The sequence below is a fragment of the Herpailurus yagouaroundi genome, unplaced genomic scaffold (genome assembly GCF_014898765.1).
Source record: "Herpailurus yagouaroundi ecotype Mexico unplaced genomic scaffold, PumYag 77, whole genome shotgun sequence".
NCBI lineage: Eukaryota > Metazoa > Chordata > Mammalia > Carnivora > Felidae > Herpailurus > Herpailurus yagouaroundi.
In genome coordinates, this window is record NW_024412388.1 from 96,682,896 (window position 1) to 96,710,262 (window position 27,367).

At 41.6% G+C, this 27,367-nt stretch overlaps 1 protein-coding gene and 1 long non-coding RNA gene across 5 annotated transcripts in view; one reads left to right on the plus strand and one right to left on the minus strand.

The window, feature by feature from the left end:
* LOC121027692 (uncharacterized) overlaps nt 1-27,367 on the minus strand; it is a 145,727-nt gene that overhangs the window by 100,547 nt on the left and 17,813 nt on the right. Inside the window, exon 1 of one of the 3 annotated variants that reach the window (XR_005788870.1) lies at nt 8,319-8,455. The exons of 1 other annotated variant lie outside the window; for it this stretch is intronic. This is a non-coding gene — a long non-coding RNA (uncharacterized LOC121027692). Of the gene's footprint in view, nt 1-8,318; nt 8,457-27,367 lie in introns of those variants that run through there. One more of the 3 variants, XR_005788871.1, reaches the window with a different exon arrangement.
* Nucleotides 6,614-27,367, plus strand: part of CTTNBP2NL (CTTNBP2 N-terminal like) — a 50,348-nt gene continuing 29,594 nt past the window's right edge. Inside the window, exons 1-3 of one of the 2 annotated variants that reach the window (XM_040471306.1) lie at nt 6,614-6,673; nt 19,130-19,253; nt 22,177-22,284. In XM_040471306.1, the coding sequence (XP_040327240.1) occupies nt 22,186-22,284 (99 nt within the window). In that variant the 5' untranslated portion in view covers nt 6,614-6,673; nt 19,130-19,253; nt 22,177-22,185. Of the gene's footprint in view, nt 6,674-16,110; nt 16,411-19,129; nt 19,254-22,176; nt 22,285-27,367 lie in introns of those variants that run through there. The other variant, XM_040471308.1, reaches the window with a different exon arrangement.

The window sequence follows — 27,367 nt, forward strand, 5'->3', positions numbered from 1 at the left end:
ACCATAGTGCAATTCCCAGGGCGCCACCCCAGTTATGCATTTCCCCAAGATCCTATGGACTTTTGCCTTGGCTTTTTCATAGCCATCCTGTCTCCAGTTTGGATATCCAAAAAAAAACAAAACAAAACAAAACAAACAAACAAAAAAAAAAAAACACATGGCCTTAGTTTCCTGGTCCTCGGGAAGGGCCACCAGGCAGCCCCCACAATGGAAAGAATAGTGAGTCACACAGGCCTGGGCTCAGACCTGCCTCTACCACCCACTGGCTCTGTGAGGCAATGGTACAAGGGAAGCAGTGTGGGATTGGAGTCCAGAGGACCTCACTCTTTGACCTCAGTCGAGCTGCTCAGTTACCTCTTTCTTCAACTCCCTAAATCTCAGTGACCTCATGAGTAAAATAGAGATTATAGTGATTATTTTAAAGGTCTGTGGTGAGAATTAAAAGAAATAATGTGCCTGCTGTGGAGTAGGCACCAAACAATTGGTTGATGTTATTAACATTATTGTTGGTTTTTTCAAATTTTTAAAAATGTTTTCATTGATTTTTGAGAGAGAGAGAGAGAGAGAGAGGGAGAGAAACAGAGCATGAGCAGGGGAGGGGCAGAGAGAGGGAGACACAGAATTCAAAGCAGGCACAGGCTCCAGGCTCTGAGGGGTCAGCACAGAGCCCGTTGCTGGTCTCGAACCCACAAACTGCAAGATCATGACCTGAGCTGAAGCCAGACACTCAACCGACTGAGCCATCCAGGCACCCCACATTATTGTTGTTTTTATGTGACCTTTGACAAGACACTTCACCTCTCTGAACTTGCTTTCTTGTCCGAAAAAGTAGACGTAATAATAATTATCTCTTAGGATGATCACAAGTATTACATATGTAGAGATCACAAGGATTATGCATGTGATATAAGTAAACCTCCTGACACAGTGCCTGCCTGATACAAGGTAGGCACTCAGTGTTACATTTACTTTCCCTTTCCTTCTCAACCTTCCCCACACAATCCAGGATAAGAGTGTGCCTGCCCCCGCATGGCCAAGCTGGCCCCAATATTTAGCTAGAAATCAGGAGAATCTGTCCCTGCAGGTGGTCCTTGGAGACCTTACCTGCTGTGCGCTCAGCCCACACCCATAAAAGGAAAAACTGTCAGGGGAGAAGCCTTTCTGAAACTCACGGGGATGGCCAAGAGGGAAGGCGACAGCTGCAGGACTCCTCTCTGGGCACTAGGGGGAGCAATAAGCTCGAGAACACAGTGAGGGCCACGCCCAGAATCTCTCCACTCCTGTGCCCCAGTCGCCCAGTCGGGATGATCCAAGCAGGAAGAAAACGCTTCAGGAATACTCAGAAAGGCCTTTGTGGGGACAGATGATAGGGGGAAATGCAGGGATCCGTGGAGAGCACATCTCCTCTCCTGCTTCAACTTGGTACCGGCCTAGAGAGCACTCGTTGGCTTCTAGGCTACCCTCTCTGGATCCCCTGGTGGAGGAGCCCCCTGGGGGTTGAAGAAAATGGGAGGTGGGGAAGACAGGCCACTTTTCCCAGTCACAACAACTTCTACATCTAGCCCCCCCGGCAACTTAGTAGGTCCCAGTGCGTCACAGCTAGAAGTCTTATAGAGCCCCAGATGTTAGCTGAAGGGCTGGGGCCAGAGAGAAGTAAGAGCTTGAGCAAGATCTCCCAGGCAGTTTATAATAATCCCTCATAGAGTTTATCTAATGCTTTCATGTCCATCATGTCGCTTGGATATTCACAACCACCAGGTGTTGTAGGAAGGAACTATTCTATTTTGCAAATGAGGAAACTGAGGTTCAGGTAAGTGCCCATGGCTCTCCTCTTCCTTATTAAGTTTCCATTGCTATCCACCCTCTCCCTCCTCTCTTGCTTTCCCTTGTTTTAAATAGGTTCAAACTATGCTCATAGTTGCAGGAAGATTGCTACTCAACTCCAAGTGGCCCATAAATCAAAATTTTAAAATATTTGTTTCATTCCCCATATTCCCATCTAGCATGATGGAAAGATGATAGAGCATAGTAATTATGATGGGTACACTTTGGAATCAGATCTGAGTAAATATCCAATATTCATCCCTTATGAATTCCATGGCCGTGAATTTCTTTGTGCCTCAGTTTCCTCATCTGTAATATGGGAATATTCACACCTATCTCCTGAGATTCTTCTATAGCTTAAATGAGATGAACTATAAAGCAATCTCATAGTGCCTGGCATATAGTAAAGACTTGAGAAATGTTTCCTGTATATATATCATACAGTCATAGAACAAAGTAATCTTCAGGAATCAGTTCCTTAGTTTCATGCCATTTACTGATGAACTTAAATGGAGTTAAGTGGGGAAGGTTACTCTGTCAAGTAGGCTTGTGTCCTGGTTTGAATGTACGCCTTCCCAAAGTGCCTGTCCACCTCGAACCTCAGAACATGAACTTGTTTGGAAATAAGGCCTTCGCGGGTGTAATGAGTTAAGATGAAGTCCTACATCAGGGTGAGCTCTAAATCCAAGGTGACTGTTATCCTTATAAGAAAAGAAGAGGACGTATAGACATAAGGCTCCCAAGGAAGAAGGCCATGTGAAGACAGAGACGGAGCCTGGGATGATGCAGCTATAAGCCAAGGAATGCCAAGGATTGCCTAGGAGAGAGGCAAGGAATGGATCCTCCCTCAGAGCTCCCTCCCCCAAAGAACCAGCCTGTCAACACCTAGATTTCAGGCTTAGAGCCTCCAGACTGAAAGAGAACAAATTTCTGTTGTCTTTTTTTTTAAACCTTATTTATTTATTTTGAGAGAGAGAGAGAACACCAACCAGCACAAGCAAGGGAGGGGCAGAGAAAGAGGGAGAGAGAGAGTCCCACGCAGGCTCTATGATGCCAATGCAGAGCCCGATGTGGGGCTCAAATTCATGAACAGTGAGATCATGACCTGAACTCAAATCCAGAGTCAGACGCTTAACCAACTGAGCCACCCAGGCACCGCATAAATTTCTGTTGTCTTAAGCCATCCAATTTGTGGTAATTTGCGGCAGCCATAGGAAACTCATATGGCTTGTGAAGAGGGAGAACTCCAACAGAGCTCTAAATTCTTTTTCTTCTAGTTTAGCCCTTCTAGTCTATTCCATCATTACCTCCACAAAACAGCAAATAAACATTTATGGAACGCCTACCCAAGAAGTTTACCTATTTGGAGAAAATTTGACACAATCTATAATCTTTACCACCTCTTATGAATTTGTTGCCTGACACACTGTAGGCATTTAATAAATATTTACTGGCAAGTTGATAAAGTAATAGATATACAAATGTTGTACAAATTTAAGGTATTATTATGAACCCACTTTCTACCTCTGTGTACACCTTTGTACCAGATTCTAAATTTATTTACATGTTTTATGTATTGAAAAATCACAAAACTCCAGAACTCTCTCATACTGCAGCCTAAGGGTCTCCATAAGGTCACCAACTCCTCCGGTCCACTACCTCCAGAGGTGACGAATAAAAAGGAAAGCAGTTTGAACACCCTCAGGACTCTGATTCCTACCAGACAGGGATGATGTCATTCTTGCTAGGTCCTCCCACACTCACTCAGGAATGGGCAGAGAGAGCCCAGGGGGTCAGGGGAGCTGCTGGTGGCCATAAAGGAAGTAAATCACAGAGCACTGCCCTCCCAGTCCCCCTGGGAGTAGAATGGGTGGTGGTGGGTTAATAGCTACAAAGGAAAGGAGGGGAGGGAGGGAGGAGCTGATTCACTAGGACAACTCTTAGAGTGACTCAGAAGCTAGCAGAAAATAGCCTGTTCTCCCACATCTGCCTCATTGTCAGGCAATGAGGCACTTCCTCATTGCAAACACTGAGGCTGGGCAAAAGGGAGGAGAAGGAAATGGGATTTTTCAAGGCCTCGGCCGATTCCAGCACCTCACGGTCCATGTTTTTAACCATCCCAGACATTCTGTTTTTAAGTCAAGTCAGTATTCATTGAGCACCTACTCTGTGCCTGGCCTTCATCCCACCTCTCAGACCATCAGTCTCCTGAACACAAGGAACGGGGTCTTTCAGTTCTGAATTTCATACTTCATTACTTCAAAAGTCCTTGGGCTGCTGCTGAGCACCTCAGCACAGTCTTGCTGTCCTTTAAATAGAGATGACTCTCTCAGGCCTACAATCAATTGGGCAGGCAAGCAAGGAGCCTTTTTCTAGCTCTGATGGTGGTTTTATAGTCTTTCAGGCCCATTCTCTGGACCAATCCTCCTTGTGAGAGTCAGTGTGCGGGCAGCAGAATATGGCACAGGTTTGGAGTCCCTACATCCTTGTTGGAAGTTCTTTCTTTGCCATTTACTAGCTACTAGATAGATAATTTCTATCTTCTCAGGGAGATAGGAAAGATTTATCATATAGTAGTGCAGATTAAGTAAGATATCATATGAGAGTATCTGCCACTGTGATGACATAAATTCTGGCTTTCTTCTTTCAAACTTCTCTGTAACTGCACAGACTGAACACATCCTCCATCAGGCTGTAGACTGCATAAGGGCTGGGCTGTATCTGTCTTAAGGACTAAGTCTGCCTACCCGAATACTGATGTGGGAAACAAAGGCAGAAGGAAATGGCAGATAAAATTAAATTTCCTTATAACCTGCAGCCCACTGACAAATACTGGAGGCAGGCAGAGCGAACTGTTTCTACAGGAACTCCCTGCTATCTTGATGTTAATACTTTGCTAGGGGGTGGGAAACAACCTTAGCTTGACAATGGCCAGGCCTCTAGTATCCTAAGAGTCTTCTTTAGCATATGAAAATCTCACTGGAAACTTCCCCTGGACTTTACCTCCCCGACTCCACAGTGTATTACCAGTCTCTCCTCTTGGTCCCGGGGCAGTTCTTTCTGCCCACGGGTCCTATCCCCGTGCTTTAATAAAATCACCTTTTTGCACCAAAGACGACTTCAAGAATTCCTTCTCGCCCGTCAGCTCTGGACCCCACGAGCCCCACTAGCACCCCAAAAAAACCTCATCAAATTCTATTTCCCTAATAGTTTCTTGCTTAATAATCGTTGTGAATAGGAATAATGTATTAAAAGCAATACAATATTCATGCATTGTAAATATTTAACTGTATCGTAAGTATTTATTATATTGTATTTTAAATAATGTGGTTATTATTAGGGCACCTGGGTGGCTCAGTTGATTAAATGACCAACTCTTGATTCCGGCTCAGTTCATGATCTCCTGGTCCCTGAGATCAAGCCCTGCATCCAGCTCTACACTGACAGCAAGGAGCCTTGCTTAGGATTCTCTTTCCTCTTTCTCTCTGCCCCTCTCCCGCTCACTCAAAAATAAATAACCTTTTGGGGCGCCTGGGTGGCGCAGTCGGTTAAGCGTCCGACTTCAGCCAGGTCACGATCTCGCGGTCCGTGAGTTCCAGCCCCGCGTCGGGCTCTGGGCTGATGGCTCGGAGCCTGGAGCCTGTTTCGGATTCTGTGTCTCCCTCTCTCTCTGCCCCTCCCCCGTTCATGCTCTGTCTCTCTCTGTCCCAAAAATAAATAAACGTTGAAAAAAAAATTAAATAAAAAAATAAATAACCTTTAAAAATAACATGATTATTATTTTAACCAGCTAAATCAACCTGTGAACTGGAGTGCAGTCTATGGAAAAGGAATCTGGAAACCTTGACCTCAGGGATGCATCCTCTTCCTTCTCTGGGTTATTTGGTCCTAGGAGGGCTAGCTGCTACCAGCAAGATCTGCATTCCTGTGTTCACAAGAAGGGACAGACATTCCTTGCATCCTCTACACCGTCCTTTGTTACTGCAAACGCCATTGCCTCACAGTATAATGGGACCAAGGACACAAAGATGTCCCCTCATCTGACCGGCACAACCTGGAGAGACTAAAAACCTCGACAGACTAATTTGCAATTACTCGACTTCTGCCTGGAAGGTAGGTCCCACTGGGTTTTGCTCTCCCAGGTGCTACCCAGTATCCCCGCGCCGGGGGCTCCAGTGCCAGTAGTTCTCTTCCAAACGTAATGTGGGAAAAGAAGGGCAGGGTGGGGCGGGGACTGTCTTCAGGTTTACTATCTTTGCGCTCTAGCTTCTAGCACCACACCCACAAGCCTGTCCAAGAGAAAGAAAAGCCACGTTACCGGCTTTTCAACAACTAATTCTAATGCAAACACCAAAAGGACACTTTATTGATTAACATTTTGGATAAAATGAAACGTTAATATGCCCAATCAATCTGGGCACCCAAAGCCCGCCATTCCTAAGCTTCCCAGACCAGTAGGGTAAAGCACGAAACACTCGCCACCGCGCTGCCCAGAAGCCGCACGCAAGGTGGAAAGTTGCAGAAGCGGAGCCGGGAGGGGCGCGAGCCCACCCCCGAGCCCGGGCCGGAGGAGGGCGCTTCCTCCAGGAAGTGACGCGAGCTCAATCCCAGCCTGGCTCTCCCCAAACAAAAGGGATCTTGGGGCCCCGGGAGGAGCCTAAATGACATTGGAGAAGCCCCTCCTCCAGCCCGCGCGCATTGGTGCCTGGGCTGAGGAAGCGAGGTGACGATTGGCCCTGGCGAATGCCAGTGCCCCCGCCTGGCGGTTGAGGGGCGGGGTCTCCGGGGGCTGTGGATGGGAGCGGGTGGCGGAGGCGGCGGGGAGCGGAGCCCGGAGCGCCGGGAAGAGGTAGGAGCCACCGGGGCTGGGGTTTGGGGGTGCCTGGGAGGCCGGGTTCCCGAGAGAAAAGCAAGGGTAGGACTACCGGTGTCGTCCCGCCACAGTCCCAACTGGCACTCTCTCCCATCCCCTGAGGGGGCGGGGCCCTCTCCGCCTCCCGGTATTCCCCGAGGAGGCGGCTCCTCATCCTCCGAGGGTCCTCGCAGCTACTTATTGTCCCCGGTCAATCCCAGCTCCGCAGAAGGGGCTTCCCTCCTGACACCCCTCGCTTAAGGGGTCCTCCTGCCCAGCACCTCAGTCTTGGGGAGGGCGCACAGGTTTCCATTCTCTAGGCTGCCGCCGCCGCCCCCGCCCCCATTTTGTATCCCCGGGAGGCCAGACATCCCTCCCTACACTTGTCCCTGCTCGCTAGAGTGGGATCAGAGCTAGTTTCATGCGTAAAATAAAATCACTGTTTTCCAAAAAAGAGAAGTGAGCGAAGCAGAAATCAAGATCCGACCTAGACAACCAGCTCTGAGAGACGAAGCGGCCTTCTCCCACTTCAGTTCTTCCCATCCCCCATTCTCTGATCCTCAGCCCTCCTCCTGAAGCCCCTCGGATCCTCTGTTCCCGGGGTGGGGGTGGGGGGCGCAGGGATCGAGAGCTCACCCGCTTTGGGACTGTTCTAGACTCTGGAGGAAGGAGAAATAGTAACTCCCCACTTCCCCATCACCCTTAAAGGTACCTTCCCTCAGTGGAAGGTTCCCTCAGTCTGTTCCTTGAAGGAGAACCTAACTTCCGAGGGTTTTTTAGGTTTGGGTTGCGTTTCATTTTTGCTTTCTATCCTGTATCTGCCCTAGGAACTTGAGGAAAAACCATCCTTTTATGTTTAACATTGAGGTGGGTGTGTTGGATATCTGCAGAGTTGGCCTTTCGTGGGTAGAATGCAGTGTATATTGTTTGACTGTCAGTGAATAGGAGCGTGTTTTCTGTTAAAACAGTGTCGATAAGTAAATAAAGAGCATTGGATTAGGAATAAGTGTTTCCCACTCTAGGGTGGGCTGGTCCATTGCTCAGGGAGACTGCAGTTAACCTTGAAGGTGTAGTTCTGTTGAAACAAAAGACAGGAAGTGTTTGAGGAAAATTCAGGTTCAGCCATCTAGGTTTATGATTAATCCGGTCCCTAGGCCTTTGGTTACTCTCTAGCCCTTCTTTTATGGTGGGTTTTTCCCTCCAGGGGAAACTGATACATACATGATGTTGTTGATTGGTTTTACAAGACCAGTATCACCTACCAACATTTAGCGGATGAAAAGTAAGAGCAAGTTTTAAATCTCAGAGATCAGGATAATTAAAAGCAAGGTTAATTCCGGCTATTTACATACTTGTAACAACCAAGAAGTGTCTCTGTATTGTGCTCATAAAGGCTTTGTCAAGTTGACCTTCATTTCAGCAGGTGCAAAATATGGATGATTTTAGCCTGATGTTAATGACAATGAATCCCCAGTAATCATCTATTGGTAGCACTTCCAGGTATTAATATTTGCTGTATTTTTTAACATTGTTTTGCTCTCATTCTGAAGTCCATCTTACTACTGTTCTCTGTAGCCAGGCTCATAGCAATGAGATGCAAGGAGTTGGAATCATAGCAGGCAATTATAACGCCGTCTCTTACCTTCCTGATTAGACTTTCTGAAGGTAGACTTCCGGAAGATTATTAGTTTTCAATAGTTAGATTCGAAGTTTTCAGAGCCACTCTTAGTGCTCACAGATCTGTTCCGTGATTGTTTCCAGATCTCCAATAAAAAAGCACAAAGAAAAAACTGTGTGGTAGGTCACCCCAGCAAACACAAAGTGTACTGCGATAGGAGGGTAAGACACGGGCCCCCAGCAATAGCAGCGGAAAAAGCTAAAAGCAGAACAGGAAATCCCAAAAAGATATATCTTATTACATGAGTGGAGAACAGAAAATACACTAAGGTAAGAGACTAAAGAAACCAAAGCAGGGGTGATTACCAGGGCCTTAATGAGAGAGAGGAAAGAGCAAATAATTCTCTTTGATTATTTGGCATAATAAGCAAGACCCGTCTGATACATGTTTGGGTCTTGGAAATCCTTCCTCTGCCTTTTTCAACAACTGTTTGGTCATTAGGTGAAGAAAAACATTGTACGCAGAGGATACTTATGTATATGTCCAATCTGTGTCACTAAATTATAAATTCTTTGAGAGCAGGTAGTAGTAATTTTTTTTAAAAGCTTTGTGTCTTTCCCTGTGCCTGGGACATAGTTTGACTTAATAAGTGTTTGTTGAATTTAGTTTGAAGCAGTCCCCTTAGGGTAGATTAGAAAGACAAATTACTGATAAGGTATAAACTTAGTATAAGCAGCCCACTTCTTTTTGCCTTGATGTAACTTTATTTTCCCTATCTGATGTCTTATGAAACTCCCGTATCTTAAGTGACTTTAAAATGCTGAATTTCCTATATGAAAATGTCTGATGTTTACATGTATAATTTTGCTGTAATGAAATTTGAAGCAGACTTGCTAATGTAATCACTGCTAGTCATTTTAGGATTTTATTTTTCTAAGAATCTGACCTGAGTGGAATGAGGTAAATTTAAGAGCGCACGCTAGGAACTGATTGCTGTTTTTTAAGAACAGGTTCTGAGTGTTTGATTTTGACAAGTTACTGAGCTACTTTGGGAATTTTTTTAAGTGAATTTTTAGTTGATTTTGTGCTTTTCTGAACTAGCCCTAAATACATGAATAGGGACACAAATAGTATTGGGTTCCTGAATGGAATCCTGCAGACTTGGGTGCCTGGGTGGGTGGTTCAGTCAGTTAAGCTAACCGTCTGGCTTCAGCGTAGGTCGTGACCTTGTAGTTCGGGAGTTTAAGCCCCACATCAGGCTCTGCTCTGTCAGTGCAGAGCCTGCTTCGGATCCTCTGTCTCCCTCTCTCTGCCACGCATGCGTGTGCTCTCTCTTAAAATAAATAAGTAAATAAATAAAAGAATCATGCAAACTGATTATAGGGGGCATAATGTGTTCAGTCTACAGTGGATTTTTGTCTTGGCAAAATCATGTTTGCAGTGCTACCAGTTAATTTGCAGAACAGGATTGGAATTCTTGGCTTTTCTGAGTGGAGTAGAGTGGTGTTTCGAGGGATTGCCATTGAATTGGTGTTTGGTGGCATGATATGAGAAGCAGGGATTTATTTATTTGTTTGTTTCTAGAGGAAATCTGTCCCGTCTGTGGTGGTTGACCCCAGAATGGCTTGTCAGCTTGTTTCTAAAGGCTATTTTTTCTTATTTCCTGAATGTTTGCTGCTAATAACTAAAGATCACATCCTCTAAGTTTCAGTTCAGAGCATTTCAGTGAGAAAATGGCTTATTTATTGTGAGGCCATGGAGTATGGAAATTGACAGCACAGACTCCAAAGGCAAACCTGGGTTCAAATCCCAACTCTTTGGCTCTTTTACTCTGTGACCCAGGCAAAGGCAGAGTTTTCTATCTCACCATATCCCATTTTCCTCAACTGCGACATAGAAATAATTTTTAGAGGTTTTTTTTTAAGGTTTACATGAACTAATTTTATATATATATATATATATATATATATATATATATATATATATATCATATACATATATATATCCTATGTATCATATATATGTATGATATATATATCACAGAGCAAGGTCCCTGGCATGTAGGAAGCACACAATATTAGTAGGTGTTACTGCTGTCATTTTTAGCACTTTCCTGTGAGTTACAGAATTTAATATTAAACATTCTTTTACTCCCTTAGCATTTTAGCAAAGGTGAAGAATTTGTGTATGATTTTAGTTTTCATTCGGTTGGTTTTAAGTATTTCGATATATAGCTAAGATTCCTGAGTTGAGAGAAACAAAGCTTATACGTGTCATGATCTCAAACATCTGATGCAAGGATTTTTAGGAGAGTGTGTGTGTGTCTGTCTCATAGAGTCTGGGTTTCATAATTTTGTCACGCAAATTACCTTTCTTGAGTTTTTCGGGCCCGAGAAAAAGAAAGGCAAGGGATTCAACCATCTGGTGTCTTCTCTGAATTGTCCATTGTCACACTCCAAACTCTACAGTCTTAAGTGCCTCCATCCTCAGAGTCATATACGTGGTTTTGTGGACATTGTGACGATACAGGGTTGTACCTTCTGTGAGATTTAAAGGATTTTCCGTGGTAATTTTGATCAAAAGTGGTTTTTGCCTTCTGAAGACAACTTTCCCATTGTCCCCCAAAGTAAGGAGCAATCCTAGGAGCAGGTGAGAAGAAACAATGGACGGCAGTTAAGAGTGGAGGTGGGGGGAATCCAGGACAGGGGTGTGTGGGTTGAGGAAAACAGGACTACAAGCAGGCATTGAAGTAGAGAATGCAGTAATATGGTTCCTCCCTGCCAAGTATTTCCAAAGTCTGTATTTCAGGTCCAAAGCCAGAGTTCCCAATCTAAATGTATCCCTTCTGCTCAATGAATCCTTTCTGACTTGCCGAGCCACAAAGAATGTTATCCTTAATTGTTACTGAGTTCAGTAGAAACCAGAAAGGAAAATAGGACAGCACAGGATGACAGGGTTTACACACACCAACCCCCCCCCCTCCCCCTTCTGACCCTGAGCCTTGAGAGCATCTGCTTGGGTCCTTTGCATAAAGCTGCTTGGGGAGGGTGAGGCTGAAGAGTTCTATGGGTCTGCCATCCCAGGACTGGCGAGAGCCAGGAGGAGCCAGGAACTGTTTTAACAAGAGATAGGAACTCTAAGTTATAAAGGAGAGAAGAAGGAAGGGTAAGTGACAGGTAAGTTGCAGAAAGAAGAGAGAAGCACTAACTTTGTTGTGGGGAGGTGTGGAAGGTAGGGGTGCCCTATCTCTCCATTTCTGCTAACTAGTCCTTACTGTTGGGGCAGGTGGTACAGGAGTAACGACAGAACCAGTCTGGTTCTTCAGCGATCTAATATTTGGGGGTACAAAAATGATTAGGTCTAGTCTGATGTATCAGTTTCTTCCTATTGCCTCTTGTTCTTAAATTGAAGGCACAGAAGAAATTTTCTTAAAAGGCTTTACCCCCTAAAGACTTCACTTGTAGACCTTTAGCTTTCACCACACTGACTCTTAACGCATTTGTTCCTCTTGGGAAGTTTACTGAATAATTAACTTCTTATTCAGCATGCCTCATATCAGTCATCATTTTCCCCCAAAACCAGTTCCTTTTCTAACATCCCTGTTTGTGTTAATGGTGTCATTATTCGAGTCAGACAGTCTACAAGCTCAGCTGATCTGGGATTATTTCCCCTCTCACCTCCTTAAGTGGAGCCAGTACCAAGTTACTGTAAATCCTGCATGGAGTCTCTCGCATCGGTATTTCTCGTGCATCCTTACTGCTACCATCCTAGTTCACACGTTTTAGCCTCATACCTATGCTGTTAAAGTTTTCTCCTGCCTACTTTTCCTGTTTCCAGTTTCCCATACATCAAATCAGCTCTGTCCTTCAAGCCTTAACCTTCCTAAAACTATGCTTTCACTATGATACTCACCTGGTTAAAAATGTTTACTGGCTTCTCATTTGCTAAAAGAGAAAGTCCAGTCTTGTTGGCTGTAATTCAAGGTACTATGCTGTACATTTCTTTTCCAACTAGCATTTTTTTAATACCCCTGAGAACCACACTGCTAGGTGCTAAGTTTCATCAAGTTGATTAGGACAGAGGATTTGTCTAAGAGAGCAAAGTCTTAAGAAGACAGATATATAAACAGAACAGTTGAATGTGATAACTGCTCCTGGTCTATGGATATAGATACATATGTACTATGCATTTAATATAATGTAAAAAATAGCTGTGATATGTTTAGAAAATCAATTTCTCAGTCATTAAGTTAAAATTGTGACTTGGTTAGGGGAGCCTGGTTCAGTCAGTTAGGTGTTGTCTGACTCTTGATTTCAGCTCAGGTCATGGTCTCATGTTTCATGAGTTTGAGCCCCACATCAGCTTGGGATTCTCTCTCTCCCTCTCTTTTTGCTCCTCCCTGCTTGCTCTCTCTGTCTCAAAAATAAATAAATAAATAAACTTTTAAAAATGTGTTGTGACTTAATTAAAAGCTATACAGATTCTGTGGAAGCAAAGATACGGTTTTCACCTGTGTCTGGAAGTCACAAAAAGCTAGTGTAGGCAGAAGAATGTCCTTTTCTTTGCCCAAGTATGGAGATAACCATTGGCCTGAACCGTGTCTCTCCCAGACTTTCCCAGAAACTGGCCAGGCCATCTCCTTCCTGGAGCAAATCAACCTGCCAAGTCAGGAGTAAACTTGTTTTTGATTTCTAAATTAGACAACACGAATGATAGAAACTGGCAACTCATCGCAAAAGGAAAACTTCATTATCCTTGCTGATGAAACCAAATATGTACTCCAGGGATGAGAACTGACCAGTCACTCATTTTAACTGTTCAGTATCCTGTTAGAGTCGGTGGTGTCATCCCATTTTATAGATGAAGAACAAATTCAAAGGTTAAGTGGATCGAGGTACTATGAAGTAGCAGAGCCAGGATGCAAACCTGGGCGTGTCATATTCCAAAGCGCATGCAGCTTTTCACTGACATGCTGCCTCTTAGGAGAATTACTGTCCCTGAAGAACTTTGGAGCAAAGAACAATTGCTCGGTCTGTTGTTGGTAATTTTCAGCTGATACCAAATTGTTAAATTTTTTAAACCCCCCCCCAAAACAAAACAAAAAACAAGCAAACAAAAAAATAAAATCAATGATCTCTGATTTAGAAGACACTTTAAGGGGTGCCTGGGTAGCTCAGTCAGTTGAGTGGTCAACCTCAATTCAGGTCATGATCTCAGGGGTTCATGGGTTCAGGCCCCACTCTGGGCTTTGCGCTGACAGTGCAGAGCCTGCTTTGGGTTCTCTGCCTCCCTCTCTGCCCCCTCCCCTCTCTCTCTCTCTCTCTCAAAAATAAACATTAAAAAAATTTGGAAATCAGAATTTAAAAAGTAAAAAAACCACCATCAGTTATAATATTCATTGTGGGATTTTTTGCAGTTCCCAGAGAGGCGGGTTATGGGCATGGCTACAACACAAATCCCTTAACTGTTTTCTGGTTCATCCTCCATACTATACATTCTGTTTCTTTCCAGTTTGGAATCCTGATGGAGTCCATGACTTCCTTCTACATTGACATATGAAGGGTTTTTGCATTTCAGGCTGCTCCTGGAATTGTGGCCCATGAATCATTTTACTGGAAAGAAAATCAATCTATATGTTATTTTTCCTTCATTGTGGTATTTTACGACTCACGGTGGCATTATTTCAGAAAAACAAAAATTTAGGGGAATGATGGACATAGATAATACAGACAGATACACATACATATGTCAATGAAATCATGTTATAATTTCATTTTAACTAAAGAAAGCCAAGTGACATATACTTACAAATATACAAATATACTTCATGCTTCTGGTATTTTTCTAATGTTAAATGACATACTTTTTAATGCAAAATATTAACATAAAATCTATTATTCATTTTCATTAACATACATTCCAGTAGCTTAACTAATGTAGTTCTTCTGGTTCGGTCTTGTCTCAGACGAGAGTACTTGAAAGGGTGTAAACAGATAGCCAGGTAGACAGACTTGTTTTTAATAGCCTTGTGCTAAACGTCCTCGTTTTGGGGAAGAGATGTTTGAATGTTTGTTTATGGGCATGAGCCACATCCTTCTTTTCCTCAATATACATATAAATCTTGTTGGCAAGAAATAAGAGAGACAGTGAGAGAAATAGACATGTACACATAGTGAGATAAAGAGACAGACATTCACACACAGAGAGATACAACTAGAGATGCCTAAGTCTTAGAGCTAAACAAAACAAAAACCTGATATCATCATGGTGTCCCAGAAAGTGGATTAGACTGGACCTTAAAAAGACATAAGTGTTAGACCTACTTTTACTGTGTAACTATAATCTTCAGTAAGTCACTTAACAACCCTGGCCTCAGTTTTCATCTGTAAAATGGAGAATGCTGAATTAGATTATTTCTCAGGTCCCTTCCAGCTTTGTGAATCTCATTTTGGCTGAGGTTTTTCTACCACACAATTCCTAAAGCTGATAAAATGAGATCAGATGTGAATGATGGTTACCAAGTAGCAGTAGTTACTAAGGAAGGCCCTGGAATCCAATTACCTTGGGTTCAAGTCCGATTTCTGCCACATACTAGATCTGAGACTTTGAGCAAGTTATTTAGCCTCTGTGCCTCACTTTTCCAATCTATAAAATGGGGGGGGGGGTGTTGACGATGGTTATAGCATCTATCATCCAAGCTTGTTGTGAGGATTGAATTAATTTGCGTCAAGTACTTGCAACACTGCCTGGAACACATTAATGTTTATCTTTTCTGTTTTGTTTTTATTTAGCTCAATAAATGTTTGTCTTTTTTGTTATTACTATTCCTGCTTGAATTCTTCTTAGAAAACTATGCTATAAAACTCTGAGGTGGTGGTGATCAACATCAATAGGCTCAATTATATCATTCATTTCTGTACCAAGCATAAATCCAGAAAATCTGGTATCCTAGAATCTGCTTTGAATAGAATGTGTTTGAATAGAGAACTGAAAGTATATTTAAATGTTGACCCAGAACTGGTTTCTTGAGGCCTGCTTCAAAGTCTATATTGACAGTATTGGATACACAAGCATCTTGATCCCTTAGCACTGTTGCAGTTTCTAAGTGCGTTATTCATATTACATTTCAGGATCCTGAAATTTGTATTTTCCGAAACTGTTTCAAAACCATCCTGTTTTATAGAACACTGTCTATAGTGTGGCTGGAAAAAGCAAATTGATAGCAATAGGACAAACAAAAGGCATTCTGAGCAATATGTTCCAGCACTCTCCCGGTAAGGGGAAGTCTTAGATCTAGCCGTTCCAATAGCGTTTAAAAGTGCATGTTGCAGTAGTTTGCTCTGGCCACCATAGCAAGGTCCCACAGAGCAGCTGGCTTAAACAATAGAAATTTATTGTCTCACATTCCCGGAGGCTAGAAGTCAGAAATCAATGTGTCAGCAGGATTGGTTTCTTCTGAGGCCTCTGTCTTTGACTCGGAGATGGCCATCTTCCACCTGCATCTTCACGTGGTCTTTCCCTGTCCCATGTTTGTGTCCAAATTTCCTCCTCTTATAAAGACACAGCCCTATTAGATTATGGTCCACCCTAATAACTTCATTTAAACTTAATTACCTCTTTAAGGACCCTATCTCCAAATGCATCACATTCGGAGGTGCCTGGAGATCAGGACTTCAATATATGAATGAGGGCAGGCACCCAATTTAGTCCAAACATTTAAATTGTAACACATAGACACGTAAGGATCCAAATAGGCCGGAATATCGTTTATCTTCAACTGAAAGATTGATTTGACATATGTAGTAAAGCTTATATTGCTTAGTGCTGTAGAATTCAATAAAATGAGATTTGTTTTTATGCCTTGGTTTTAGAATCTTTGTAAATAATAATAGCAAAAACAGCTCTCTTAGGTAAATGTACAAAAGATATGCTTTCTAGGTCAGAAAATTATCTTCTAATAGTATTTTGACATGTTTTTCTCCCCTAGCCTAATCCTAAAATGCCAAAAGTGGAATGAGAGGTATCACACTCTTATCCCCAGATGCATAAATAACACTTCTGGAAAACCAGAAGCGCCAGAGGCTGGAGAAACCTCAATCTTTTTGAGATAGTCAAGGTAATATGTCAACGCCTTCCACCCCCAGATAATAGGATGCTTTGGATACATTTTTAAAAATAGCAGTGCATTTTTGTCCATATTTAGATTGAATGTTTATAAATAGGACATGTTCATTTGATTTTTTAAATTCCATATATTCTGGGTTTTTAAGGAAGTACATTATCTAGTGGAAAGCTGTCAAAAAAACACCCATTTTGTGTGGCAGTGTTGACTCTGAATTTTAAGAATTAATTGGCCTCCTTGGCCTAGCTGATATGTATGTGAAAATCCTTACATAATTGAAGCAAATTTGCTTTATATCTTTGCTCATATCTTATTGCTAATACTAAAAACTTACTAAATGGCTTGAATCCCAGTCAGTTGTAGCCCAAGTATGAATTTCTTCAATTTGACATCTGAGTATAAAATAAAGAAGTGATTTTTATCCAGTGTTGCAAGCATGGTTTTCTGGGTAAAACAACTGATTTGTTTTTTATACCAGACAAGTTGACTTAAGGAAAAAAAAAAAGAAAACAGATCTGTGTAGATTTTTTTAGGTGTTTCTATATCCAGAAATATCTAAGACTCATCCAAAAATGTTGTTTTCCCTCTTTTATGCCCCATATCATTCACCATTTAGAAATCAAGCCTTCGGTTCCACATAAAGACATACACACGCCCTGATACTAGATAGACAAACATCCCTCTTGTGTTCCACTCCACCCTGCCCTACTGCTTACACAGCTATAGAGATTGTTTGGGGTGTTTCTTTTTCTGCCAACCAATCTCTGTGGTGAAGAGGCAACAATGCCTGCTCTCCTGGAGGATTCATTCAGAGTTCCAGAGCAAAAGCTGGGACCTCCTCAAGAAGGAGAAGGAACAACCAGAACTAGAATGAATGGAGCTTGGGCATTATCCAGGGAAGGGAAAAGGTCAGAATAAAATGAACAGAGCCCAAGCCACGGCAATGCACCTTCAGGGCAAAATCGGCAGTGCCATTTAGGAAGTTCAGTGGTGGATGAGGGTGCCCTTCTTGAGAGCCACAGCCCTTGTGACTGTTGGCACATAAAAGTTTGTGGAGAAGACTCCTGCACTCCTGTTGGCCCTCACTTGATGGAAAGTAGCATGTGAACAGACCGAATGGTCCTCTGGGCAAAACTGATGTTTGAAATCACTTATTGATAACCCTAAAAATAAGTTTCGTACCTATCCCATAAATAGGCTTATTTTTCCAGGGTCTTAAAATATGTATCATTTATCTTTTTTTCTTATATATATATTTATATTTTTAAATTTATTTTATTTTATTATTATTTTAAGTAGGCCCCACACCCAACGTGGGGCTTGAACCCACAACCTTGAGATCAAGAGTCACATGCTGTATCAACTGAGCCAGCCAGTTGCCCCTGTATTTATTTTTTAACTGAGAAAACTATAAAGCTTAATATAATAGCTACAGCTAGTATGCTGTACCACAGCATATGATAATGTATCCAGACAACTTGTCCACCATTGGTTTTTATTTCAAGTTTATAGACTGTAGTGTTCCTTAGACAAACATATCTGCCACTAAACTCTAAGGAAAGTTGCATCTTGGAGAGATTCAAATGGAAGGAATGAGCTGAGCATCTGGTTGAAATGATCTTGTCTTTCAAAGTCACTTAATGGATGATGACAGTGACAAGTAACAGCTCATTTAGAAAACAAGTAGAGAGCATGTCTGTAGACTACAATATGGCATGCCAAAAATCTGGCAATCAGATTTCTGATGATTAGTTTGGAGCTAGCAGCAGCCTTTTTCTGAAAGTCTTGGGCCACGTAATTTATATATTAGGCAGAAACTGGAGTTTCATTTAAGACTGAGTGCCGTAAAGTTCAAGACAAAAATTATGGTTTATCAAATAAAATTTAAAGCCTATCATTTTTTTTTAAAAGCTTGCTGGGTCTGATATACTATTAGGAAAACATACACCAAAAGTTTGCATATAATTCAACACCTAATGTTTGAAAAAAGAAACAAAAAGTAGGAGCTGGGATGAGTCATTAGCCTTACAGACAAAGTCCAGGTGGTGACAGGTTGATTTGTTTGTGCACTGATTAGCAGGAGGTGAGGGGATAAGCGTGAACCTTACACAAATTTAGCAGTTTGAAAAGTTCGGTTGTAATTATGTTATTTTTCTCTGAGCATATTGTGCATAAATCATGGCGATTTAAGCAAATAGGCTTTTGTCAATTCAGGGAGACTGTCTTTTCTCTTCTAGGACATTCATAAGTTAGTCCTTGAAACAGCAGTGGACATTTTAAAGTAAAAAAGATTTTGAGGGTGCCTAGGTGGCTCAGTTGGTTAAGTGTCTGACTCTTGATTTGGGCTCAGGTCATGAGGTCATGAGATTGAGTTCCCCCTCCCTGCGTCAGCAAAGAGCCCTCTTCGGATTCTCTCCCTCATTCTCTGCATCTCCCCCACTCGCGTGCACTCTCTCTCAAAATAAATAAACATTAAAAAAAAGATTTTGAAAGCCCTCACCTTCCCTAATGATAATTGCAAAAGGGAAGTGAGATTCATGGTATGTTTCCTATATTACTCAGCCTCAACTTGAAGAAGTGGCTATTTTCTTCTTTCTGTGTCAACCTACACCTGTCAGGCCTTACCAGCTGCAGTGACAGTTGACATTCATGGGATTTATCAAATCGTTTATAGTATGGTCACATAGACAATAAATTTCTTATTGTTTTGCAGCATTGGACACTTTTCCACCATGCTGATGACATTTTGAGTATATTTGTCAATTTTCCCAAATTTTAACTGAAGAAAACCTTGAGAATTTATACTTGAGGACTAAAGTGTGACCACCGATTATCAGGTCAGTATCACCCCCCCCCACCCCCACTTCCATCCCCACTCCCAGGAATATCACCGTCATCCTGCAACAGTACGGTTTTACTATCTTTCATACATTAAATTTATCATGATGTCTTGTGTATTGAGATTAGATTCAAATAATAAAGAACAGCAAAGAACTGTTGAATTTTAATATTGATAAAGAAAGGTTATGGGAACATGTACAAACAGACCTATTGCTTTTCAGTCACATAGCTGTGGCCCTTTTCTTCCTCCTGTGTCAGATTTGCATTGTCTTCACTTCATGTAGACACTAAGCTGGGTGAATGGGCACATATTGGCAGGATGTGCCAGATATTGAAATTTGTGTGCAGAAGTGATTTATAAATGTAGATAACAAGAATATTATTCTTTATACCATGGACAAAGAATGGAATTTTTTTCTTGTCAGGGCTGGACTCCTTTATAATTAAAGTGGCTCTAAAGAGTGTTTCAATTTTACTCCTTTATGAGGATGTGTATTTATTACAGCAGATCCAAGACTTTGATTTAGGTACAGTCGGTTTTAGTTCTTTGTATATTCACTTTAGTCTTAGTTCATTGGATTCTCTAACAATTCTTGATTTTTACCCATGAAAGCTTAAATGGAACCAAGAAGGACTTCAGAGATTATCTAGGCTGATTTTACCTGTGAGGAGACTGCGTGCCAGTCTAACTGGGTACTTTTTGTCCTCAAAGCCACAGAGTTGCTTAGTAGCAGAGCTCAGACTAAAATTCTATACTCCTCACCCCGCCCCCCCGTCTGTCATGCTTTACTCACATCACATTGCTTCCTTAAGCCCCAGTTTTAGATCTCTAAATAAGAGTATTTAAGGACTACAAAAATACTGAAGGAAAAAAGAATATGTCTGAACACCATCATCTTTACTTTGGTGCTTCTCCATCCAGTTGATTTACTCAGTGTAGTTGGTATTTACAGAGTACCTTCACAGATGCCCATTATTCTGCTGAACATCATGGGAGGGAAGAGGATGGGCTTAAAATGATGAGATTTTCCCTTTGCTTTATAATTTCTGAGATATTAAAATATGAAACCTTCAGGAAGAGGGGGAAGGGTTTTATCTAAGAAACCAGTGTGACTCAACTGATTTTTGAGTTCGAGCCCCGCGTCGGGCTCTGTGCTGACAACTCAGCCTGGATCCTGCTTTGGATTCTCTGTCTCCTTCTCTCTCTGCTCCTCCCCCACTTACGCTCTGTCTCTCTCTTATCTCTCAAAAATAAATAAACGTAAAAAAAAAAAAAAGAAAAGAAAAAGAAATCCCACAACTAGAAGATGCAGACTTGAAGATGCAGACCTGACATCCCATCTGTCTGCAAAGCTGCATGCTCTTTCCAACATATCTTTTTTTTTAATTTTTTTTTAATGTTTATTTATTTTTGAGAGAGACAGAGACAGAGTGTGAGCCGGGGAGGGGCAGAGAGAAAGGGAGACAGAATCCAGAGCAGGCTCTGGGCTCTGAGCAAGCTGTCAGCACAGAGCCTGACGTGAGGCTCGAACACACAAACCATGAGATCATGACCTGAGCCAAAGTCGGACACTTAAACAACTGAGCCACCCAGGCGCCCCTCTTTCCGACATAGCTTAAATTAAGTGTAGCTTTATTAGGTGTGGGGTTTTGTTTTTGTTTTTATTTATTTGTAAAATACCTGTTGTGAGATGTCTTCTGTAATGCTGAAGTGAGGATCACTCACTAGTTGCTAAAACTCAGTAGTTAGAAAGTCAGCAGAGCGGAAGTTTGATTGAACATATTTTGCCGTGTGGCAAAAGATTTGTACAGCATGTCCTGGAACATAATCTGACAACACAGTGAAGTGTGCCTTTCCTACATGCTTTCCTGCACTTAGAGGCAGTAGGTCTGGAAGGAATCAATGACTCTTTTGTGTGCCTCCTAAAATTTAATGTGCTCATAAGAGTTGGGAATTACGGGAGGGTGTGTGAACTTGTCATGTTGCAATTCCCTTTAAAGAAAACTATATGGAAGTGACAATTTGCAAGTACAATACAGAAGAAGGAAAGGAGTATTTACTCAGCTTTGGAAGTTCAAAAATGTATCTCACTGTGCACCCTGTCAGAAGACCCTTTGAAAATTGTCTGGCAGTCTAACTTCTGTCTATATGTGGCTTTTGAGAAATTAATCTTGTGGAAAAGATTGAGTTTGTGCTATGCGGTTTGCCATTTAACATGTCTCAAAAGATGCAGAACTTCACAGAAACGGGAACTTGGGGAGTCAGATAAATTCAGTTAGTAGTAGCCTGTCCAATGAAGATGTTTAAACGACAATATATTTTGAGAAACTACGTAAAAGTGTATTTGTATACGGTTGCACTGAGGTTCCCTGTGAAAGTAAACAGACAGTTTAAAAGAAAAATTTCTCCCATACTGCCACCGGACATTCTCTTCGCTTAAATTTCATTTCAACCAACTTCAGAGGGATGCCAGAATGTTTTATATACAGTTTAGGAATTCGGTTATCTAAAACTGAGAAATATTTTCATGCTCTAACAATTTTTCGGTGAAATAGTATTCACTGTAACACAATTTTACCTGCACTTCTGGTGAACAAAACTAGTGACTAATTCTTTCTGAGACCTCCCAGGATGTTTGTAAATATGCCTGGAGGAAAAATGATGGAAAATTGATCCTTGTGAGTGATGACGAAATTCATACTTAAGGTGAATTTTATTTTCTCTTACTGCTCAGTTTATGATTAACATCAGAAAGCTCCCATTTTTTTTTAAACTTAATTCTAACCATTTGCTGCCTTAAGGCATTTTATGCTGTGATTGTGGCTCTTTCCTTGTGTGACTCACTTGATTTTTTTTCCTTAGCCGTATCAAACCAACTCTGTCTTCTGGAGATTGTCTGATCATTGTCTTTGTTTTAGGCTTTCAGGATGAATCTGGAAAAACTCAGCAAGCCTGAACTCCTAACACTATTCAGTATTCTTGAAGGAGAGCTTGAAGCAAGGGACCTTGTGATAGAGGCTTTAAAGGTATGTTAAAAGAAAAAAAGAGGTCATCGTATGTTTTGAAAGTCATTGCATTGGTTGTAATTTCTTTAACCAAGGTATTTCTATAGCCCCTGTTGAAGTTAGAGGCCTGGATATACATACTGATACTTGCTCCCGCAGCTACCTTGCATGGTATGATTTTAGGGACACTGGTAAGGCCTTTCTGACTCCAAAATATTTCCTTTAGTCTGCATCTTGAACGTCATTTTTTTAGCTTAGAGGCCTTACCCATTTTTGAATGCCAATTGCTTCAGAACCTGATGAAACCTGCTTCCTAAAAACATATATATACAGCCATATACCAAAATTCAGTGTATAATATCTGGGAGATAAAGGACTCCATGAAGACCATCTCTGGATTTTCTAGACCCCTGTTGAAGGATTCGTTTGTTTTAGTGTGTGATATCTGCTAAGACACAAGGGAGGGAAGTGGGTGTGTGTTATATGGAAACTCTACTTTCCACTCAATTTTTCTGTAAGCCTAAAACTGCTCTAAAAAACAAAGTCTAATTGAAAAAATACACGGGAGTATAACTCAGGTATTGTGAATCCCTTACACCTCTGTAAGAATGTTTCCCAATCTGTCCTGAGATCAGACTCGGAGAGGCGAAGAAAAGACAGTAAGAGTATCTGAGCAGCAGGAAGAGGAGAAGGAGGACAAGTGACCATAGGAGAGAGACTTGAGCATGCTGGAGAGAGCAGAGCCCCTGCAAAATGCACCCGGTCTAAGGATCTAACAAGATTTTTGTAGTTTCCAGTTGTAGTTAGAGCTTGTATCAATATACATCTGGTTTTGTTTTGTTTTGTTTTTTCTTCTCAAGTTAGTTAACATACAGTGTAGTCCTGGCTTCAGGAGTAGAGCCCAGTGATTCATCACTTACATATGATACCCAGTGCTCATCCCAGCAAGTGCCCTCCTTCATGCCCATCACCCATTTGCCCCACCCCCACCAACCCTCAGTTTGTTCTCTGTTATCAGTGTACATTTTGAAGCTCACTGGTAAAAGGTTTATGAAGTACTTTGTTGTTTTCCCTTTTCAAAATTATCCTAGCTCCTTCTTAAATATTGCATTAATATTTCATATGTGTTCATATCACCCTCCATTGTTGAAGACATTTTTTATAGCAACAAAGATAATTTTCTCATTGCCATTCCAGGAGGCTCAGAGAATCGGTGATTTCCTGAGTAGCTAACAATAACCACTCAGTCGAGTTCATACAAAAAGCTATAGCTTTTCTCTTCTCTAGCTTGCCTTTTCCTTTCCTGCAGTGATAGAAGAGTAAATGTGTTCACTTAGTCAAACCTGGGTAGTCTTTTCTTGGATTATTCTGAAATTATAATTGTGATAAAAATAAAATCTAAACCTGTTATTTCTGTATGCTATTAAATTTAAAGTGACGTGCTAGTTTGTCTTTCAAGGCTGACCGAAAAAGACTGACATTTCTGTCTAATAAATATGCCTTAGGGTAGTTTATCACTGAAAACTATTGGATTTTTGTTTGTTGGCTTTCCCTTGTGGCTTTGTAACGTGTGATAAGTAATTTCCAGTGGTTTCCCTCTCCAGAGTGCATGAGGTGATTCCCTTCTGATGTGGGGGGATGGAGTTGGTCATATTCTCTTCCTTTCCCTGCTTACTTCAGTCTTGGTTTGCATGGCTTCCCAGGGGATCACGTTTATAGCTTCGACACGTGCCAAGGCACATATGTTAAAGGTCATTGCCTGAGGGGCGCCTGGGTGGCGCAGTCGGTTAAGCGTCCGACTTCAGCCAGGTCACGAGATCTCGCGGTCCGTGAGTTCGAGCCCCGCGTCGGGCTCTGGGCTGATGGCTCAGAGCCTGGAGCCTGTTTCCGATTCTGTGTCTCCCTCTCTCTCTGCCCCTCCCCCGTTCATGCTCTGTCTCTCTCTGTCCCAAAAATAAATAAACGTTGAAAAAAAAAATTAAAAAAAAAAAATAATAATAAAGGTCATTGCCTGAGTCTTTGCCTTCCATACCAGTAATTAGAACTATGACTTTGGTCAAGTCATTTAGTCTTTCTGGAGCAAAGCTTCCTTCCCTGAGATAAGAATAAATGATTAATAACTAGTATTGGTGTGTAACACTGCAAGTATTTGCCCGGCATTGCAAATACTCCCAACAGTGTAGGATTCATTTTTTTTTCCCTTTATGTATATTCTTTCAGTGCATATTGTATATGCCATATCCAAGGAACGGTCATTGGTTGCTAATAATATGAATGGATGCCTCTAGTTTGCCCTCAACAGTGCCTAGTTTTTTAAGGACTCCCCTGTCAGCACATATTGCATATAAATGTTCACTCTGGCTGGTGATTCATTTTTGCCACCTTCACAGGCCTTCCCTTTTGTCACTATTGGTGAATTTTCTTTCTTTCCCTGTATATCGCTGGAAACTATTCTATTTTTCATAACCCTATCCCATTGTTACCAGTAGTCCTAACCTGGTTAAACCCAGGACACCCTCCCATTTTTTATCCCGGGTTTATCTGCTCAATGAAGAGAAGAGAAAAAAGAATTGGGGAAAATTTGAGCTCATTCCTCAATCCTCACTCCTATTGCCTGTTGTTTTCCCACTTCTTTCTCTTGGTTCTCATCTGTGACCCTGGCTCTCGTGTGGATAGGCGTCATCAGCTTAGAACCCGAAGAGTTCACTGCCTGGGCTGCACCAGGAAGCTCTTGGTTCATGGTGATGGCTCCTTTTAAAACCCAGAAAGCATTTTCTAGGAGCCATTATAAATAGCAATCAGATTTTAGAAAACTACAATAGTTTGGTAATGTGTTAAACAGACTCACCTGAGAATCTACCGCTATGGGCAGGAGGACTCCAGGAAGCGGTTCCCCCTACAGATTACAGTTGACTTTTACAGAAACTTGTGGACTTCAACCCTTCCACAACTGAGGTAGGGGTGGGGGGCTGGCTGCCTCTAATGGAAAAATCAGGCTGACCTTACCTTCTCTTTGCTTTTCAGCCTCAGAAACCACACAAACCTGTAGAGCTTTTGTGTGCCCATTTTGCTAATCATTATACCCTCAGCACCCAGCTTAGTGCCTAACATATAGACACTCAATAAATATTTGTTGAATAGAGGAAATGACGGTGCCATTGTGATTTGTTGCTTTAAAAGATTGCCGTAAGGGGCTCCTGGGTGGCTCAGTCAGTTAAGTGTCCAACTCTCCATTTCAGCTCAGGTCATGATATCAGGGTTTACTGAGTTCGAGCCCCACATCAGGCTCTGTGCTGACAGTGCAGAGCCTGCTTGGGATTCCACCCCACCCCCACCCCCCTCCCCCTCCCCCACCCACACTATCTCTCTCAAAATAAATAAATAAACTTAAAAAAGTATAAATAAATAAATAAAAGATTGCCATAACATTTTAAAGTGGATGTTGTGAATTACTAAATTTTACAGCTTATTCTCATGTGGCCGCAACACACTGCCTTCTGGTTTTAACGTCAACAGATGTGTCAGTCCTTGTTGCACATGTTTTCCTAAAATATATTTTTTCTGCATAGATCCAATGTTAGTGACTTTAGGCAGCTTCTGACAAGTTGAAAGAGCAGCTTGAGAAGGAAGAGCTATAATTAAGGGAACTTTTGGATATAAGATACCATTCAGAATCAGGCACAAGTGTTGTGTTTAGTCTGCATACGGCTCGGAGGTGATAAAGTTATCTTCTGAAGCTTGAGCTATATGCAGTTTAAGTTGAAATGAATAGCTTGGCCAGAAGTGATATGTCTTGAAGCAGTCTATTGTTAGATAAAGTAAGTAGCAGCTGGGGTCAAAACTGTTTCAGGCCTTCAAGAAAAGCAACTGCCATACAAGATTCTTAAAGTTCAAATGAACTCTCTTTTTATTTGTAGAGTAGCTTTTTGTTTTTTATTTTTATTTATTTGTTTGGGTTCTGTAACCTATAAAGATTTTACTGTTATAATTTCTATAATTCTTGTTTGACAACTTGTTGGACTTCTTGGACTAATAAGGCAGCTTACTAATTTTCTTCCTTTATTATTCTTTAGTAATTCATGCTTAGTGGGTTGAAAAGATTTTGAAATAGTTATGATGGGTTTTTTTTCTTTCTGTTTAAGTAAAAGAGCTTACCTTTGTCTTTCCCTCTTTACCTTCAAAATAGATTTTTTTTCCTGGACATAAAATCTGTTCTTCAACCTTGCATCTCTGAATAAAACCATATGGTTCACTGTTGCTGCTAAATAAATAGTAGCTCACATTGGCAAGGGTTGCATTTATATAGGGTTATAGGGTTATATTTATTATAAAGTTCCCAGATCCTACATACAGAGTTATAATTATAAAAGAGCTTCATTCATTTTCCAGAATCTCTGCTAAAGTGCCAGATTGCAACTACACCCTTCTAGAGCCCCCACTGTGGTTATGTTCTTTTTCCCCCCAAGATATAAAAGCCTCCTCACTCTTCTGTTGCAGCCAAGACATGTTTGGCATGGAACCAGGAAAGTCAGTAGAAAATAGTGTCATATTCAGCTCTTCTGTATTTCAAGTCTAATTGTTACAGAGGCCATTTATACTGTATTTGGTCCTAATTGAACTTTTATATAAAGTGATTTTCTGTTTTACAAGGGATTATGTCAGAGAAAAACATTCTTTATGAAAGTCTTTCTCTTTGACCAGTTTGTCTTCATGAATAAGAACACTATAGGAGTCCCTTCCACATCAAAAGCAAATTACATTGCTCATGAACCAACTGTCTAGGGGAAGCTGGGGTGGAATCACACAATTGAGCAAGAGAGCCTCAGCTCATTAATTCCAAGCAGATCTGGGAGATGGCTTCCCAGCAAGGACTGACTACTCCAGAAGAAGACAGAGGACATCATGGCCATTTAAAAATTTTGGAAAATAAGGGCACTTGGGTGGCTCAGTTGGACATCCAAGCCCCATGTCAGGCTCTGTGCTGAGTGTGGAGTCTGCTTGGGATTCTCTCTCCCCCTTTCTCTGCTCCTCGCCCCCCCCAAATAAATAAACAAACTAAGAAAGAAAGAAAGAAAGAAAGAAAGAAAGAAAGAAAGAAAGAAAG